At 40.9% G+C, this 19,940-nt stretch overlaps 1 protein-coding gene across 2 annotated transcripts in view; it reads left to right on the forward strand.

Annotated features, from left to right (window-relative positions):
- The window catches only part of vti1a (vesicle transport through interaction with t-SNAREs 1A), a 126,167-nt gene that overhangs the window by 15,430 nt on the left and 90,797 nt on the right, over window positions 1-19,940 (forward strand). For both annotated transcript variants that reach the window (XM_071914797.2, XM_071914799.2), the window contains exon 4: window positions 9,156-9,233. In XM_071914797.2, the coding sequence (XP_071770898.1) occupies window positions 9,156-9,233 (78 nt within the window). The remainder of the gene's footprint in view (window positions 1-9,155; window positions 9,234-19,940) is intronic.

A 19,940-nucleotide genomic window follows, 5' to 3' on the forward strand; every position in this document is an offset into this window, starting at 1 on the left:
GATGGTTGACTTGCTGAAATCACATAACCTGTAATTTGTAAGCAGACCACCCCGTGCTCCCTCTCCATCTCTTTATGTTAACACTTGTCTGTGTGGATGGGGTGATGTGCATTATGCCTGGAGCGCAGGTTTTGTTTGGCAGTGTGCAAATTCGGCCGTTATCCTTCCACGCGATCGTTTCCTCTCTCGCTTATCTCTCCTGGCCCCTCCAAAGTCGCCGTACTTCCACACACACTGACAGCGATCAGTATAGCTTTCAGACGCTTGTCTGGCTGCCTCTGCCATGAAGTGAAGGCCCTCCCAGGTCCCCTCTCTGTCCTCAGGGCTTGTGTGATTGAGTGACTGGAGTGAGTGGGGGCCAAAGATAATAAGGGAGAAAATATAAAGACATGGGGCGATGATATGATAACTCCCCCCCTCCTCCTCCTCCTCCTTCTCTATACTCCCCTTTCCACCTCCCCTTCACTTTTCTTTCTGTTCTTCTTTCTGTCCTACCCCCGATTTCCGAGCGCTGAGCCTGTCCCACGTACTAGTGTAAACCAGAAGTGACATGTGACACCCACTCCCCAGTGATGTGCTGACAAGCGGGTACTAGAATAGGTGACAATGTTTTCTTTTTTGCCAGACTGGCTTAAGTATGGTGGAGGGATTCATGAAGTATTTATGAAATATATTATGAATCATTGGGTTATAGGCCTGTGTTTTTTTTCCTCTATTTTTTGGGGGGTGGCATTTGCTTTTTAATAAGGGAGCCTCTGAGAAGGAGAGAGTGAGGAAAGGGGTAAATAGAGGAAGAACTCTTTGCATTGCGTCTTCGCTGGTGCTTGCTGGTGGCTTTCCCCGTCGTTAAAGCCCCATGTTTACACATGTTTTACACCCCCCCACCCCCTCCTACCCACCCACCCACTCACACACCCACCCACACACACAGGCACGCGCACACGCACACATGCGGACACACAATCAAACTTGGTTTCCCCCTCTCATCCGTAAGTGTTTCTAATGAGGGAGCGTGCCAGAGAGAAAGGGAAAGTGTTTTTGCTCTCAGCGACCAACAATTTTGCCTTTTCTGTGTTTTTTGAAGCCTGCAGTGGAATCTGGCTGTGGCCTTGATCAGAATTACATTGTGGAGGATGAATTAAGGATTTGTTCAATTATCCCAGAGGTTGGCCGCCATTAGAGCATCAGCCCACTCCTGCAGTGAGACTAAACACTTTAGTTTTGTTTCCCTTGCCACCACAGAGCACTTGTTTGTTCTGCATTGTCAAGCTTTTTGTGGATTTTTGTCTTTGTACATTTCTACTCAGAAATAATCTGTTGCGTATAACACATATTTTTTGCTTATATCAAATGGCCAAGAATTCCTAGTAGTAAAATAAATTAAGTTTCAAGTTTTAGTGTTTAAAAAATGAATTTTCTAAGCCCTATTTCAAAAAATAATTGTAAATACTTGAATAGCTCGTCTATCAAATTCCAAAATTGTTTTTTTTTTTTTGTTTTGTTTGCAGCAGCCCTTTGGATTTTCTGTTCACAAAACGAGTATTTTTTTTTCCATGTACATGGACGCTGTTGCTTGAATAATGGTACACTGCAATAAGTTGAAATGGACTAAGTAGGTTAGCTAAAGGATAATTAGCATAATCAACATAATGGATGCTAGAACCTAAATTGCTAGATTCACAAAACATACTTAGAGGTCTTCACTTTTTTATGACCCTAAATGTGAATAAGCCATTGGACTCTCTGCTGTAGTGAACCCCCCCCTGGGTTTAGTGTAACGTGTTATTGTGTATCCCCATTCTGCTGCTTTTTCAAATCTGCTTAAGAGGTGTAAACAAGTCTTCTTTACAGCCCTCAATTGGCTATTTCTCATAGTTTTAGGATAACTGTTGTGAATTCCAGTACAAAACCTGCAGATTCCCAGGAAACCGGTAAGTGTATTGGGAAGTTCAGGAGGGCACATGTTGGAAGGGCTCTGGAAGAGGGCCTTACTGGCCTCATCAGCATTTGAATGTGTCCTGGCTAGTGAAATAAGAAAGTATACATAAATATATAGCGGTAATGATCTGGCTAAGTCCCTATGTATGCTGCTGTATTCTTATGCTAATGAGGTAGCTATTCAGCACAAACAATGGTCACATTACAAGAAAAGGCAAGGCACTGAAGAAGATAGTCTTCTCTGTGCATTTCCATAGATGGATTGACGGGTGGACACACACACACACACACACACACACACGCAGACGCAGACGCACGCACATGCTCACCAGGCCCAGCTCCTCTCCCTTTGTGTCTAGGTTTTTATTTTTTTTTTATTTTTTTATTTTTATTTATTTATTTTTACATTTTTCATTTTTAGATAACACTCCAAGAATAGACATCAAACAACAATGAATCATAAATCGAGGTCAGGAGTGAACCTCTTTCCAAAGCAGAGAAAGGGTTAAAAGTGAAGGTATTTCTTTCTTTAAAAAAAGATGGAAAGACTGATAGTAGAGGAGTTCTTCTCAGCAGAGGGTTCAGTGAACCATATGTAGGTAGCCACAGGCTAATGGGCCGGTTGGTCCCTGGCTTGCCAGGTATCCCGCAATGCACATCTCCTAACCCCCCCCCCCCTCTCCTCGTCACCCGCCCAAACACCCACCTCTCCTCCCTCTCCCTCCCTCCACTCTGTGAAAATCCCTCCTCCACTTTCCTCTAATCTCACCTTTTTCTCTGGTGCTGACCCGGGGAGGCCCACTTTATTCCCCACTGCACGCCAGAAGCCAGCGTTGTGATCGGAGCCTGGGCCCCTGTGCTGGTTCCCCCTCTCTCTCCTCTCCTCTCTCTCCTCTCTCTCCTTGCCCAGGCTGCCCGTCTCCCCGACGGCTCTGCTCTATTGATTTACTCCTCCAACCACTGCTGTCTGTCTCTATGTTTTGCACCACCAGCGCCTAGGTCCCTCGTCTCTATAACCCTCCGTCTCTTTCTCTCTCTTTCTCTCTCTTTCTCTCTGTCTCTTTCTCTCTCTACCCCTCTCTCTCTCTCCACTCTCCCTTTCTTTCTTTCTTTCCCCTCTCTCCTGCACGGCCATGTGCAGGGGGAGAAAAAATGAGAACAAGAGAGAAAGGAGGGAAAGAGAGAGATGGAAGGATGCGGGGGGGTGGGAGGAGAAACAGGGGCCTTTGATTTTTCATTAGAAGCGCCTCCATATTTTAATATTGGGTTTAATCGGGCCCTCATGCCTTAAAGAAATAACCATTGAGAGATGATCCCTCGGCCTTCAAAAAGTATATGGCGCTTCTTCAATCAAAGCTCTCTTCGAATTTGCTCTTTTGTTTGGAGTTCACTTGCAATCCTTTTCCCCCTCCTCCCTTCTCTTGCCGTCTCTCGCCCTCTTGCTTTGTGGGTACAGTCGTTAGGCTTATTGACTGATCTCGGCTCTACTTAGCAATAGAAATGACTTTGACAGGGAAATACACCACCGGTATCACAGAGGTAGGAGCATGAAAGGCCCCTATCAGAACAGTGTACTCTATCACCAGTGAAAGGCTAGATATTTTCCCCCTGAGATGAAATCTAAGTCTGTTTACTCGCAATCTAATATATAAATCTTTGATAGACATAGCAATGTGATGCTTAAATTGGAATTATCATTTTTAATGTTTATTGAATTTGACTGATTAAGAGAAGTTACAAGGCTGTTTCATGCTTTTTTCACTGCCGTCTCTGACCGAGTGTCGTTTTTTTAAAGTAAATGACACCAGATCTTTTTGAAGCTGATGCACCGTATACACTGTCACCCTGAAAAAAAAATCCCCTCACCTCATACCTGTTTAGATATGTCGCAGGCTCATTTATTACCTCGCCGCGGTTGATCATTCACCTTTATTTGTGTTTTCGACAACAGCTTCGGTGAGACTCCTTCAGGTTTTTCATGGAAGTACAACACAATGCCGTGTGCGTGGAAGCCACCAAAGCACCAACCTGTGAGCTAATGAGAGGCCCCATGCTGTTATCTAAGGCTCCGGCTTCTCTACCACTGCTGCACTTCTATTAAGGGAGAGAACACACACCGGGCTACCGTTCACATATGTGGCACATGTACGTTCTCTAAAGGAGGTTTCCCCGGGATGCAGAGGCTCGTAGAAGCCTCCATCCTACATACACATGCATGCGCAAAGCATGCACACGCACACACACGATAGACAGGAGTGGAGAATTTGATGGCACCAAAGACCACGACAAAACAAAGGCACAAATGACACCCTCCTGTGACAATCTCAATTGTAGCCGCTTGCCTTCATCTGATAATGTATCAAATGCATTTAAAAAGGACACTTACTTAATTGAACAACCTCTCCCAATTTGTTTGCGTTGAAGGAGCGAAGAAGAAGCTAGACAACAATTTTGTGTGTGTGTGGTTTCCTTTGTGCTGGCAGAGTGTGTGTGTGTGTGTGTGTGTTAAACCCCTGCCAAGCAGAGATGCATTATTTAAGATGCTGTTGTGATACTTGTGCCTGCTTAAAGGTCTCGGCTTCCTTTTAACGCCATGCCGCATCAGGCCACCTCTGCCCCTGCTTCTGGGGGGAACCAGAGAGCGACCTGCTGGCACCGGTCCACACATCACCTGGGAAAATATCACAGTGGGAGGAGGAAAGGAAGTGATATAGATAACCTTTTGAGTTTAGTACACATCCTTGCGCGCAGTTAGAGACGTTTCATTATCCCACATTATTGTGATTTTATAGCTGATTTTGAGACTTTTGTATTTTTAGATTGTATTTTTCTGTTTTGACAAGATATTTAAGGATATTAAAATACCAGAACAAAATTATTTCTGTATACTGTTTTTAATTGTATGCATTGCACGCTCAACTGAGAGTCATGTTAAAATGGGGGCTCCAATATGTTAAGAGGTCCACATTTGTGGAGCAGCTCCTCTCCAACGAGGTACGGTGATGACGACTGGGAAAATGAAAGGTTAAATGCCAATTTGTGGCCAGCATGCGGAGCTGGACATAAGTGTCATTAAGTCCAAATTTGGAAACGGCCAGCCGCTCTCCCACTGTTGAAAAAGCCTGTAATGGAACATAGTATTGTAAATTGAATATGGTTAATTACTCTTCACGCTATGCCACCAGCCGTGTGTGCAGGGCGAAAAGGAAAAGCTCGGGAAAGTGGAGGGAAAAAGCGTCTGCAGAGGAACTTCAGGGCCCCTCATTACACTCTGCCCCTGGGTATTTTTACGCCTTTTATTTCCCATCTAATGAACTGTTTACATTTTTCAGCTTTCCAGGCGCCACAATTATTTGCGCTTGTCCTTGTGTCGCTCGTTGCACTGGGCAAAAAGCGAGGAGGGGAGTTGGAGGGCATAGAAAATATGTATAATGAATATCAGTTTATTTGATTTTAATTATTCTGGTAGTTTATACAGAGGGAACTTTTTCTTCTTCATTTGCAAAGATGGTGATAGTCAACTGTTTAAAATGTGTGTGCAGTGTTTTTGCAATTACTGATAAATGTTCTTTTTTTTGCAAACAGATGTTTTTATAGATTTATTGTTTTCCTGTCTGGAATTTGATGGAGGAAACTTAAATATCAAGACATTTATTTATACATTATATACGCTTATGTTCCCATATACTAGTCAGGGATTGTGCAGAAAGTAGAGATTCATATATTTGTTATAATTATATAAATATCATTTGCTGCTTAGAGGATCATTCCTAATGATTAGCATATCTGATATGAATTGTTATGCATGCATATGTAATTACATTTTGATGGGTGAAGAAGAATCGTTTTTTTCTTCTGCCATCCATGTCAACAGAGGTAAAACGTGTGTTTTTGACAGGACACCAGCACCTCCATCTCCACATTTGATGAGATGTGTAGAGTTTTAAAGGCTGGCCACTTTGCATAAAGTTAAGATATATCTTTGTACTTTTTTGTGTGCTTCCGGGAATAGAAGCAAATTCTCACCCAAGATTAAAAAAGTGACAAAAGACAGACCTTTCAAAAGGATTAAAAAAAGCTTCTTTTTTTTCTTTTCTTTTCTGAGCAATAAGGTATCTTCTGAAAGTGCTCATTCTTTTTTAGATTACAAAGCCTGATCAGTTGGTTTCATCTTGTTTTAGATGCATTAATTCCAGAGCTCAATCTTCACCACATAATAACTAGAATGAGACAGTTTCAATGCATTTTCTTTATGAAATCTCCTTTTAAGTCATATGCTCAGTTGTAAGATTTTATTGTGGAACAGGTCTGCTCCAATAACTGATAGGCTAAATCTACTTTCCTGACCTCAAGAGCAACCCTGTTGTCAAAAATCCTAGAAAAGGCTGTCCAACCCTATGAGTTGTGCCTTTTTGCATAACACCCCAACTTGTAATTAAAATCCATCACTGGGTTAAGCAGTCAATATTGCACAGCTGTTTTTGTTTTACATCAAATAGGAAGGCAATAATCACTCAGGAATCTGTTGTTTTCCGGAGGGGGAATCCAAAACCTCAAGTATATAGGTACAGGGGAAGTAGCGGCAAGTCTTTTATTTCCGTGACATTTTCCATTCTTTCTACTTTCTTTGTTATCTGTGCTGTGCTCATTGCAGAAACGCTTCATACACTCATCTGTAACAAACAGCTATTTAGAAATACCAAAAAAACCCTGCATATGGTTTGAAGGCGACGTAAGCCTTAACATTCAAATCAATGCTTCTCCCAGGCTTCCTCGTCTCAATTACTGGTGAAGTCGTCTTTCCCCTAAGTTGCACTGCAGCTCTTTAAGATGAAACTCGACTTAAATGGAATATGTGGGTGTTTTCCCGGCAAAAAATCTGTGTGTGTGCCTTGTGTACGAGTGTATGTGCCGTCTCCAGATTGATGCTTATTGTCTTTCTAGTTTCACTCCAGTCTGAAAATCCTTTAATTTCATGACAACAGCAGCCAAGTGACCACGTATTGACCTGCTCACGGCAGATGGGGCTTTTTCAAAATAAAAAAAATAGAAATTAGGACTGTAATGGAAAAAAAAAAAGAATTTTAAAAACATTTTTTTTTTAGTCAGAAGATATGATTACTGCGATTATTACTGCATATATTTCTAAATTTACTGCAGAAATTACCATTGAGGCTGGGATTTAGAAGTAAAAAACAAACAAAAAAACTTCTATGATACACTTTGACCTTAATTGGAAGGGTGTTGAGGAGAGCAAATTGACATGTGTGATTTGAAGAATCTTGTATAATACAGACATGCATCAATCAATTATATACTGTATTTTTTGGAAGGTAACAGAATTTGGTTTTGCAACTAAAAAAGACAAACTTACAAATTGTATTTATTTTTTGCTTGTGCTGGAAGGGAAAAAAAAACAACTCTCAACATAATTGAGCTAAGTGGTAACTGTTACAAAGGAATTACAAAAAAAATTGCAAAAACTTCTGAAAACAGCAGGTTCACCGCTGCTATTTGATACACGAGGTGTCGATCTCCCGTGGTAATGTGTGTCAGGAGGGCCGACGCTGTGTTTTTTTTGAGTCCATGCTGCGGATCTTCTCTTTTCCCCACAGTAGCTGTTTGGTGGTTAGCTTAGGTCCCCGTGGTTGAGTAGCTGCCTGCCGAGTGTATTGTTTGGGTGCTCTCTTTATCTAATGGGTTTTGTGGTCCGGGTCAATCAGGCCCTCCGTCTAGTCAGTAATTACTCCAGAGAACTGTGGCCCTCGCCATCACGATAACAACAGCCAAATCACATCAGCCATGGCTTTCCACTCACTGCTCCAGATTATGAGGAGAGACAAATAAAAAAAAAATCAGCTGGCCTGATTGTGATTGGTTCCAAAGTTATTTCAATCAAGGAACTTGATATCGTCATTCTTGAGGTTAGATTTGGCATTTTCAATTTTGGTTTGCGCTTTTCTCGTGGAAAGTGGCATCAAAGTCCTTTTTGCAATAGCTTCTCCAAACTTTCACTGATAATAGAAAGATACTGGGAAAGGATACTGTATTTGAGAAAAAATGTCCCCACCAGGTAATTGGTGTTCCTACACTGATTCCCAGTCTTTGTTTTATTTATTTAGAATCGAGGACTAAGTAAATACAGAAAATAGAGAGAATTCATGTTGAGAAAAAGTGATATTTTCATTCCTATGCTAGTATTTGTCTTTGATTTTGCCCACCTCCTGCAGCCCACCTAGAAACCCTGTCAAGGCAGGGAGAGAAAGCGAAGGAGGCTTAGTAAACACTTTCTGTGTCTGCTGCTGGTGTGTATTTAGTTTAGAGGGCATGCCAAGAGGCTGTTTTTCCACGGGTCGGGCGTCTGTAAACAAGCGGTACAACGGCAGCCCACTCTTCCACAATCGGAGGTGGCACACTCTGAAGTGTGCATGAAATGTGTGTGTCTGAGTGTTTGTCTTTTTTTTTTTTTTTTTTTTTTTTTTTTTTTTTTTTTTGGACATGGCATTCCCTCTTTTCCCAGCCTATCTGGAGAGAGAGAAAGAGAGAGAGAGGGAGAGAGGGAGAGAGAGAGGCAGCCCCAAATCTGATGGGCCGCCAATGGGTGATGAATTATTCCCTGTCTGAGTCTCAGCATCGGTGTTATCACAGAGCCTGCCACTGCACTGGGATGACAGCAGTGACAGCCCCCAGAAAAGATTTAGCGCTGACAAGTGATACTTCCTCATAATACATCTCCCTGGCCCTTTCCCCTGTCCCCAGTTCCACAGCCTCTCCATGCACACAAGATGAGGGTTTTTTATCCCTCAACTTGTATTTGTTTAAGTGGGCAAGGGGGGAGGTCTTTGCCACCACTTCTGTGGCACAAGTGCACTAGGTAGATCACCTTGGAAGGAGGCATGGGCACAAACCCAGATGTACGTGTCGTCAATACAAGTGTTGTATGGGAGCACACACACGCACACACACACACACACACACACACACACACACACACACACACACACACACACACACACAACCTGCAGGTGTAAGGCTCAGTTTGTCAGGGAGTTCCATTAGGGGGCTCTCGTGCTTAAGGAATGTCTCTTCTGTTTTTCCACCAACAACGGCACTAAGGCATATTTCTCCCCCTTGTTTTCTCTCTTTCTGCTCTCTTCTGTTTTCCCCTTCTCTTCTTCTTTTCCTCCTTCTTCCTCCTCCCTCTCCTCCCCCTGCAGAAAAGGTCACGTATTGCCTACAGTGATGAGGTGCGCAACGAGCTCCTGGGGGATGACGCCAGCTCCTCGGAGAACCAGGTGAGGTGCTAATCAGGGGCCCGCCGGACTCCGGTGTGGGTGGCTGACTGGCCCCCAGGGTGAGGAGGAGGGCCCCTCATAGGGGCCGTCGAGGGCCACAACCACAGTATTGTCACCTAGTCATGCGGAAGGAACACTGTTTAATGCAAAGCTGGCCAGGCTGCCAGTGAGTGGGCTCAGGGCATGGGACCAGTGTCTGGCCAAAGCCAGATTGTGACCAAAACGCACACACACACACATACACACATGCACACAATCCAACCCAAACTCCAAAACCTTAGCCTCCCCCACTCCAACCGCCCCACAGCTGTTCTCCAGCCGGGTGTGGACTTAGGCCTACAAAAGATCCTCCACCAGTGTCCACACACACATACACACATACACACTCACGCATGCACGCACACACACGCACACACACGCACATACACGCACACACACACAGAATTCCCAAAATCTTGATCTCTCATCCTTTAAACTCCAAGGGAGGCAAAACCTGCACAATGCAGATACTCAAAATGAATAGGGACGCGGGTTCTAGTATTGTTGACAACTAGTATCAGAAAATCGTTGAAATGTTTTGATGTAATACTCCATAGAAATCATCATTTGGCTCTTAAATGTTTTTATTTATTATTTAATAATAGCCTTTGATCAAAAATCTCAAATTCTTTTTGTCTTCTTAGATATTATAATCTATTATCTATCAAACATATTCAATATTGGTATATTGTTTATAAAAAGACGGCAGTGACTGACATTTTGTTTGAATATCTTAGTACAGCTTGTTGAATTCAAGGGATATAAACAACAGATAAAGAACACATTAGAAATCTTTCTTTCATTGTCACTAGACCACAAGAAGCCAATACAAAAAACATGAGAAATTAGCAATGTCTACAAAAAGATTCATTCACAGCAGATATGAAAGTGGCAACGAAGAAGAAAAACAACTATCTTGAATTGTGATCTTAATTGCCCAAAATATGCCACATGTTCTTTTAAACTTATATTGTTTTGAATAAATGTCTGAAGTGCTGCATCAAAACAGCGGCACATCAACGGATTCAGCAAGCAGCGTTTTAACATTTAAGACGCGCTTACCTACTGCTCACCTGCACAGCTGCCACTCATAAGCAGCCACTCTCAACTATGACCAAACGTCCTTTGAATAATTATATATTTCCTTTAGAATTGGCTGTCAACTTACAGGGGTTGCTGTGTCTCAAGGCACACACACACACACACACAGAGACACACACACAAATAAATACTCTACATTTGCAAGCATGCACACTCAAAAAAGACAAAGATGAATACTCAAATGCACATTTGCACATTTAGTCCCACAGAGCTTTATAAAAGTATATTTAGATGATTCACAGCTGAGCAAAGCTAAATAAAGTTGCCTCGTCTTTTTTTTTTTTTTTGTTGTTTTTGAACGCTTCCCTATTACCATTTCAATGATGACCCATGAACTACACATCTTAGAAACATATGTATCACGAGCCAAGATGTGTAATTGATATGCATATTCCTGGCAAATTAGCGAGACACAAAAGTGACTCTGACATTTTATGCAGAAGTTGGAAGGAGATTTGCTGTCAGAAATGTCACATTTAAGACACTGATGAGTTCTATCAACATCTTGTCAAGGGAAAGCTGAAAAAAAAAGTATCATATCTAATTTCAAATGTTTCCATTTCTATTTCATTCAAAAATGTATGCACACAAATTTTAAACGTAATTATTCATAAACATAGAATTTACACATCTTAAAGAAAATTGTTTGTTGAAATAATAAAATGCACCAGTAGGCTTAATATTGTGGAGACGCTATTGATAATATCAAGTAATATTATTAATTTTGGTAATTGTTGCTGCTTTATTCAACAATAATTAGCAATTATTTGTTTTTTTTATGAGGATTATATTGCTAAAATAGGTTTGAGCAGGTTTTCCAGCAATGCAGTGCACTGAAATATTTAGATTTTGTTTTTGTTTTTTATGAGACATGCATGTCAGGGAAAAATAAAAAAAAAGTTGAATGTTGCAGTTAAACCTTAGAACAATATCCATTCTCACTTCAAATATTCACATAATGTAATATCAACAATAAAAAAAAATCCCAATTTATGTTAGATGTGTATTATACAGTTTGCTACAAATTAGATAAATTATATTTACCTAAAAACATGTTTGTAATTTTAGGTTAAACATAATGCATTTGAAAATTCTGCCTTGCTGAGTGACTATTTTTAATTCTGTCAAGTATTGCTTTCCAGGAGTAACTTAAAGCCTTAATATGTTTAATACATGAACTATTGATTATGAAATAGTGAAAGTAGAATAATAATCATCTTTGCCTACTGTGAAACTTTTTTTTTTCTTCCTAAAATGATAATGATGCATCTAAAACACACGCACGCAGGCATGGAAAGAGTTAATGTCAACCGGGGGCAAAAGCAAAGTAAATAGATGATACATATTTTCCCTTTTTCTCCCAGGTGCCATATTTACCTCATTTTCATTTTAAAACTTGTGGAGATAATACGAGTCTTGGTCTTGCTGTGAGTGGAGTGCTCGGAACTTCAGGGTTTTTTATCGAACGAGACGGCGGCGATAGGAGAGGGGAAAGGATGGTGGGGGCCGGGGCAAGTCGGTCAATTTAATTCCTGACGATCTGAAAGAGGTCAGGATCATTTCATATAGCCCTGGCTGAGCAGATCATTACCAGTCACAAATCTGTTGGTTACATGGCAAGGATTTATAGCTAAGTAAATAGGGAGCCGTCATAAGTTCTGAAAATGGCGTGTTGGCCCTGCGATAATGGCTAAAGGACGATTTAATAGAGTTCGGCATTTATTCGTTATCTGTATGCGGACAGAGACTGAATTGGCACTATCACTCGTTTTTTTAATAATGTGGTAGGCTACCATTGCACATTTTTTCTTTCTGTTTCTCCTCTGCATGCAACACACGCACAAACGTTGGTGTGCGCACACACACACACACAGACACCACACACAAAGCAGCAAGTGCACACACACATTTTTCACACACGAACGCTATACGGAATAGTTTCGATTTCAGTCACAGCAGAAGGCTTGGCCACAAGAGATTGTGCTGGTTTGAGCCGGCATGGACCAGATTTTACAGGCTACAAAGGAAGCAGATTACCACTTGTATCGAATTCCGTATTGGATAAAAAAAAAAATCTTTTGTTTGAAAAAAATTGCTGATTATCATAACAGAAAAATTGCAGCAGTGCAATTTTGAATACTGGCTGGCATCACAAAAACACAAGGAAAGGCGCTCGTGCAGGAGTAATTATAACATTTACAATATTCTGTGTTTACCACTCTATATCTCTCGAGCAAAGCTAGCATCGTTGGCTATACTAAAGAATGGATGCCAAAGGAAAAAATAAAGCTAAATGGGAAGAAAGAAGAAACGCTATGCAACAAACCCCTCATATAGTTTCAGCAAATCCTCCACGAGGACTTGCAATCAGTCAGGCAGCACAAATGAGCTAGAACAAGTTTTGTTTGGTACCCATTGACTCAGATGGCAGGACTGGGGTGAGGGATCGCAGGATCTGCTGGGCTTGTTCAAGCCCTAAATAACCACATCTATAGTGTAGTTTTAAACTTTGGCCTCGTCAATAATGCATTCTTGGTAGGGAGTTGTTACTTAAGGTAGAAAAGACAGTTTCCACTCTGCAAAGTGGTTCGTGTTACTGCTGACATTTCCAAGGCTGTGTAGAGAAACATATACATTTATGCTTGCTGTTACAAATATTGTGACAGCATTTTTTATTTTCAATTTTAAAATGATCCATCTTTGCCATACTGTTTTAATTTGAAAAAATAAAAAATAAATAAATAAAACCAACAAAAAAAACCCAGAAAAAAATGATGAATAAACTATTTTAGAGATGGCTTCTAAATTTAAAAGGGGGGAGGTTGTGACTTGACAAAGAAAATGTTCTAATAGATGAAACATTTGAGATTTTTGTTTTAGGCTGTTCATGTTTTCAAGTATAAATATCATTCTCAATTCATTATTGTATGACAAGATTATTCATGTGTTTACCAGTGGTGGAATAAAAACAGACATGTTGTATTTATTCAGCACAGTAAAGTTACTTTGTAATTTAAGAGGAGTTCAACATAAGATGGGTGCAAACATTAAATGACACTTCTTCGACTGATCCTTGTCATACAGTAGGTGCTGAAAGACAGAATTGGTGCTTCTCGGCCCCTCAGTGTGTCACTTGTTTTGAATTATTTGAACATTGAGGAGGCTGCCATTTCCTGACCTGTCCCAGCCAGGTTTACTTTTTCTTTTCTTTTTTTTCTTTTTTAACCTTTTAGTCAACAATCAAGTTTGTAATTCAGGATCCAAGTTCTGCCTTTTTCTGATATGATAGCAAATTATTTCAAACCCACAAAATTCAAAATTAATAGAACATACAAAATGAGATGAGAGAGAAGTAATGGTGGCCCTGAGCCTCCCTTTAGATCTGCTAACCTTTAATCTTGCCCAAGAAATAGAGATAAAAAAAATCACCTGCAAAGGCTGACAAATCAAGAAATTTGTCCTTCCCCTATTTCTGCCAAATGTTTTGCAATCCCATGATAAGCCTCAGCCTTCTCCTTCTTTTTCTTCAGTCGTCACTTGAGAATGAGCCATGGAAGCAACCTTTTAATTGTGATTAGGCTTGATTAATGGTAAATGGGATTATTGCCTTTCCTCGAATGTCTGACTCATTATCAAAGATGCAAGGTTTCCCAGGACAGGGAATAGGAGTAGCATCTCCTAGTAGCATCTCCTATTTACTTCACTTTAGATTTGCTATTCTCTTTCATCAAAAATGAATAGCTATGCTAAGATTCATTTTTCATGATCCATGGCTGTCCCAATAATAAGCTGCACTGTTATGTATTTATGTATATGTATACACACCGGTAGCCTCACATGACTTTCCATACATAATCTACGCAGCAGGCACCTTTATTGAGATACATAAGGTACATGAAATATTGACAACGTATCAGCATTGATGGACAGTGGCTCAGCATTTCCTCATCTCAGTTAAAAAAGCACAGTTTTTTTTCTGCTTTTCCATAGAATCCAGCAAAATGACAGATGCAATATCAATTTCCTTAAGATTTTATTCATACTGTACCCAAACTGTATTTTCTCACTGTGCTGACTGTATTCTAGCCTTTTTTCTTTTCTCTTGCCATATCAAGTTCTGTGATGTGACTTCCTTGATAACGCTAGTTGAGACGTCGCAAGTCGAGCAATCCATTCCCTCTCTTTGTTTAATGTGACAGCGCCAGAACTTGATCTTTGTTTGTTCAAAAAAGTCAGCGCGAGTGGCGTGTTTAGCTTCGTTTAATGTGTTTGTCTTGTGATTTCCAAATGCTAAACATGCAAACAGATAAATCGTCAAGGTTAATTCTGTACCCAGCCACATGACTGATCTCCTTCCTGCCATGTCTCTGCTTTTTATCTCTCCTTCACTCTCTTTCTATCTCTCTCTCTTCCCCCTTTTGCTTTCACGATGCAGTTGATAAAGTTACGTGAGGAGGTAAGTGCTTCTCTGCTTTTAACATTTTAAATTCTGCTTTCCCACTGAAATTTCCATTTGCCCTCCTCTCTCCTTTAGAAAATTAAAATCAGCTCATTTGGACACTTTTTTTGAATCTCTGATTGAGCAGCCTAAAGGCCAAGCCAAAGATAATGAATGCATTGATGGCCAGTTTCCCCTCCCTTAAAAATCTGAAAATGAAGATAAGATATTATTTCTGATACTCCTTTTTGAAGACAAATATTGGGAAATGAAGCAAGGCTCAGAATAGCTTCAGTTATGAGGCCCAATATAATTCAGAACTCGGTCAACTTCTTAGTTTCAAGTGGGAACAGCTGCTTGTACGATTTACCATCCCTTAATTTTATGAATGGGGCCAAATGAGTTGCGTTCTGCCTTTAGTAATGAATTGGATTAAGGTTATCATCATAATGGTGAAAGACAGTAGGGTAGTTGGTGCGGTCTAATTTGTTTCCTCATTCACCATTGCACACCATCACCACCATTGCCAAAGATGTACTCCATCTATCACATTATAATGTATCTGATAGCTCTTACACTTGACTGTGAATGTTGCAGTCTTAAAGATAAGAGGCAAAGGAAATAAAATGTAAACTGCCCCAATCATGTCTATGTACTTTAACTCAAATGTCAGTTCAAATAAACAGGCAGGTTAAGAAACATTGCCAGGTCTAAACCTGGCATAAAAAATAATTCTTGAAATTGTCACATTAAAATGTTCTATAGGTCAGCTACAGACCTATAGAACATTTTAATTTACAGTCATACAACACTGAAAATGAGTTTTTACTAAATACAGGTTATATCTTAGCTACAGGAGACAGCCAGTAGCAACAAGCATGGTAGCTAGCTTGTTGCTGTCTTCGCTAATTAGCTTGCTTGTCACCCTAATTTCGGTTCTGTTAATTAACTCTGGCTAAATAAGAATGTAAGCTAATAGGCATTTAAATTATTTTACTATTTATATACTTAACTTTATTTTACTATTCATAATACCTTTCAGGAGAAGTTTCCTGCATCCAGCTACGTTAGCAGTATAAGTTATACTTTAGCGCTATAATCTATATTGGCCTCTATGTTGGTCATAATTCTGTACCAAAGCCAGAAACTATGGAACCAAAACTAATCTGTGATCTCATCAAGACACACACAAAAAATCCTTTTAGCAGGTATAATGTGGAGCCACCATTACAACCGGTCCATACATCATGTTCCCTCAGACACCAGGTTGCTAAGCTGTTTTGCTCTGTGTTTGACTGAATAGCTTGAAGGTCTGTTGACTGGCATTTCTACTGTTGGTAAGATACCACACAATCTGCTAGTATGATGTGATTGATATTTACCTAACAACATTTAGATATGTGATATGGCATGCATGATAATGGAAATCAGATGTGCAAAAATACCAAAATCCTGATCTGACGATTGTAGGAGGCGCTTTATTGAGTTCAGGCCAAAATTCTGTAAAAATCAAACCAGCTATGATCTTCTACACAAGGCAGTGTATTTTGTAAGCAAGTGTACAAGCAGTTATTTTAGGTATAAAGCTTCTGCACTGATTCTTGGAATATCTAGCAATAACCCATGTCTACAGCCAGGTAAATTACACATTTTTGATCAGGTGCCAGTTGCACCTTACCTATAATGTCAAATTTCAATAACACTTTGCTGGTATGTTAATTGTAAACACAGCAGTAATCACAATATTTGTTATTTGTTATCATAAAGTAGTATTCACAATAGTTGTAGCATTATATTATAGAGGTAATTCAATTTATACTCATGTAGATCATATTTAGACAAAATTGTGGTATTTATTTCCTTTTTCTTTTTTTTACTGAAGCAGATTTTGTCAGTTTCTCTAGGTTACATGGTGTTGCCTTTCTTTGAAGCATGACTGAACTTGTGTGTGGAAGTGTACTTATGTTGTTAAATGTGCCTTTGAGTGAGACAGTGTTCAAGAAGGTTTCTGAACTGTCTCCTGAAGCTGAGTAATTCAATTCCTATCAAAGCCTCTCCATTCACAGCTATTCATAATTTAGAGCGCCAACCTGGCCCAGACGCCATGTTATCATGCTTTTTTCTTTTATTTAGCTGTACTTTTGTTTCCCCTTCTTCCTCCCATCTTTTATTTTTGTGCATTTCCCCCTAGCCTGAGGGTCAGGAGACATCTTCAGTTACCTCACCTGTCTTCCCCGTCTGGAAGGGCCCGAGCTGTGTAATCGGGCTTGATTCTGCGCCCTCTTCGCCATCGCACTTCTCCATTGCAGTCTTTTACCCTCCTGCTCTTCCTGCATTTGAATCAAAGGCTGGCACAGCTTATACACACTTAAGCCCCGCTTTTAAAAACTATACTTTTTTTTTCTTCAGCTGGAAAACATGTTTAAATATTTAGCACCCATATTCACAGCTGTTTGACACTTGTAATTCCTCGTCTTACAAGTCCCAAACAAACGGCAGAGAAGATCACACAGTCAGTCTGAATCACAGCTGTCATCATTATTCACTTTGACTCTCCCCCACCCTTATTGAAATAATAAGGAAATCATCTGAACTTTGGAAAATGGTGATAGTAACCGCCTGTGTTTGATATTGAAAAAAGGCAGGAGAGCGAAAGAAGAGGGGAGAGATTTCTTTTGAGCTACAGCTGCATTGTTCTGGGGCTCCCTGTTAATAACTTACAACTGAGAGTGTTTCTTGACGCAAAAAAGCACAACAAAAAAACACAATTTTTCGTGGTTCCTAAGAAGGTCTTTGTTCAAAATGTAGGTGTCAGATGAAAAGGCATACATGCATAGGCAGAAGTGGCGGGTGGGGGGGGCGGAGGTGCACCACTGCACTCATATATTCACAATATTTATCATATATTGTGTTTAAATCCTTTGCTAGAAGGCTCCATGAGATGATCAGATGTGATTTTGATAAGACCCTTAGGTTTTTCTTGAGTAGATAAATGGCAGATCCTGATTGCAAGCCAGTGTTCGTGCGTGGATGGGTGTTAGTGCATGTGTGTCTGTGCGTTTGCCTTATTCTTAAGGTTCCACAATAGCTTCTATCAGAGCCATGGGGGTCAAGCCTTGATATTGGAAGTTGTAGCTCACTAGGGGCTGGCAGCCACTTTGCATTTCTCTTAACAAAATTGCTGACGAGGATGTCTTGGATTTTCCTTGCTAACTGGCGAACAAAATCTGAGTTGAACACTTCCTTTTTGTAAGCCCACTGATGTTTATGCATCCATACTGTTGTTTTTGTTGTATAACATTCATCTGTTGGAGCAAAATTACTTGCCTGGAGAGAACAAGTCATCTCATTTTAGATGAAGTTTATAGGCGACATCTCTACATCAGCCTCGACAGGGAGTACCTGAAGCGTACTGAGGTATTTAGTTTTAATTATACATGTTCTTTTTCATTATTTTTCACGGTATCGTCCTGCGTTCTTGCCGGATTGTTTCATTAGGAGGGCCATCACAGTGTGCCGTTACTGGATCTTTAGTGGCTGAACTCTCACCCCTTACTTCAGGTTCTGTCACCGTCAAACTCGGGACACATTATTCTAATGATCACACACACATACACTGCCACTGCCACTGCCACCACTACCCCCCTCCACCCCCCCCCACCCCCACCCCTCCCTCCACACACACACATACACCTCGCACACCCACCCACACTCACACTCCCCCCACCCCCCCCACCCCCCAGCCCTAAAAGAAGACAGAACGAGGGAGAGAAGAGAGAGAGAGAAATTCAGGGGGAGAAAGCTTTGAAGTGGCTTTCCATCGCAGTGAGTCTGCCGGCCGTCTCCCCGAGACGTGTCACCTTTGCCGAGAGGGAATAGGAAAATCACGTTTCGAATGGTAATGATAACATACTAATCACTTGAGCTCTTTGAAGAACCCAGGGAGCGCGCTACTCTGTCAGTATCCCCGGCTGCCTCATGCTCCCAGGCACACACAGGCACTGCAGCCATGGTCTAGGTGTATTAGCTTAAGCATTGCATGTCAATACGTCCCCACCATCTCAGCTGATCCATAGGGGCTCATTAAAGCCCGAGCCCGGTATCCATTTCTTCGCAGCGTGCACACTGCCACCATCTCTGCCAATGCCACTACCACTTCCACACCCATGTGAACCCCCCACCCACCCCCTTCGCCAGAAACACACCATGCATTGCTTCCTCTCCCACTCACCCTCTTCCCGTCTCTTTCCCACCACAGCAGCCCATTTCACCACCCACCCACCCACCCATCCTCCCTCCCATCCCTCCATCCTCCCCCTGCCCTCCCTTTAACTATTAAAAAATATCTCTGCAATTTTAAATGACATCTGTCAGCGGCGGGAAGAAAAAGGGAGCGAGGGAAAGAAAAGAGTTCAGAGGGAGTTTTTTCCTCCCGCCTCTTTTCCCATCCCTCTCATTGTCAAACTTTGAAAAGTGTGTCGTCGTCTTATTTTTTTTTCCCTCTTTTTTTTCATTTCCTCTGAGTGATTAGCTGGTACACATTTTTGACAGCTTAACCAGAACTAGAGATTTCACTTCTCCCCCTGTCCCCTTCGCTCATGTGACGGGCATAAACCCTTTTCAGAGAGGGGGTTGTCATTCATTTGGTTGTTTTTGAGTGTCAAATGTGTTACATCTGATAGCTTGCTTAACATAGCATATTAGAAGGGCCATCAAAACCAACAACATCTAGTAGACATTTAAGTCTTCCAAGTTTATGTGACCCTCTCTTCCTCAGGCAGTACAGTTTGAATGGGGTGTAACCTGGGTCTCAGTTTGGACCTTTAGATGAAGTTTGTGGCAGCAGTAGACAATATGTGGGTGTTTTGGTTGTTTATGTCGATGTGTCAGATGGGTGGCTGAAACTTTGCACTAAACAAACATACATAAACTGCAGATTAACACCGCACATAATTTAGAATACACAGCACAGTGCCTGCACCCAATTAGCTACACAGCATAAGGACATTAACTAGCTAATTAGGAAACGATGTACAGACAGTATGCACATGCTGACAAACTCGAATTAAGTAATTTATTAAAATGTGGCCAAATATTTGAGTTGTAACTGGTAAAATAGTGAAAGTAGT

Source organism: Centroberyx gerrardi, chromosome 20 (genome assembly GCF_048128805.1).
Source record: "Centroberyx gerrardi isolate f3 chromosome 20, fCenGer3.hap1.cur.20231027, whole genome shotgun sequence".
Taxonomy (NCBI): Eukaryota; Metazoa; Chordata; class Actinopteri; order Beryciformes; family Berycidae; genus Centroberyx; species Centroberyx gerrardi.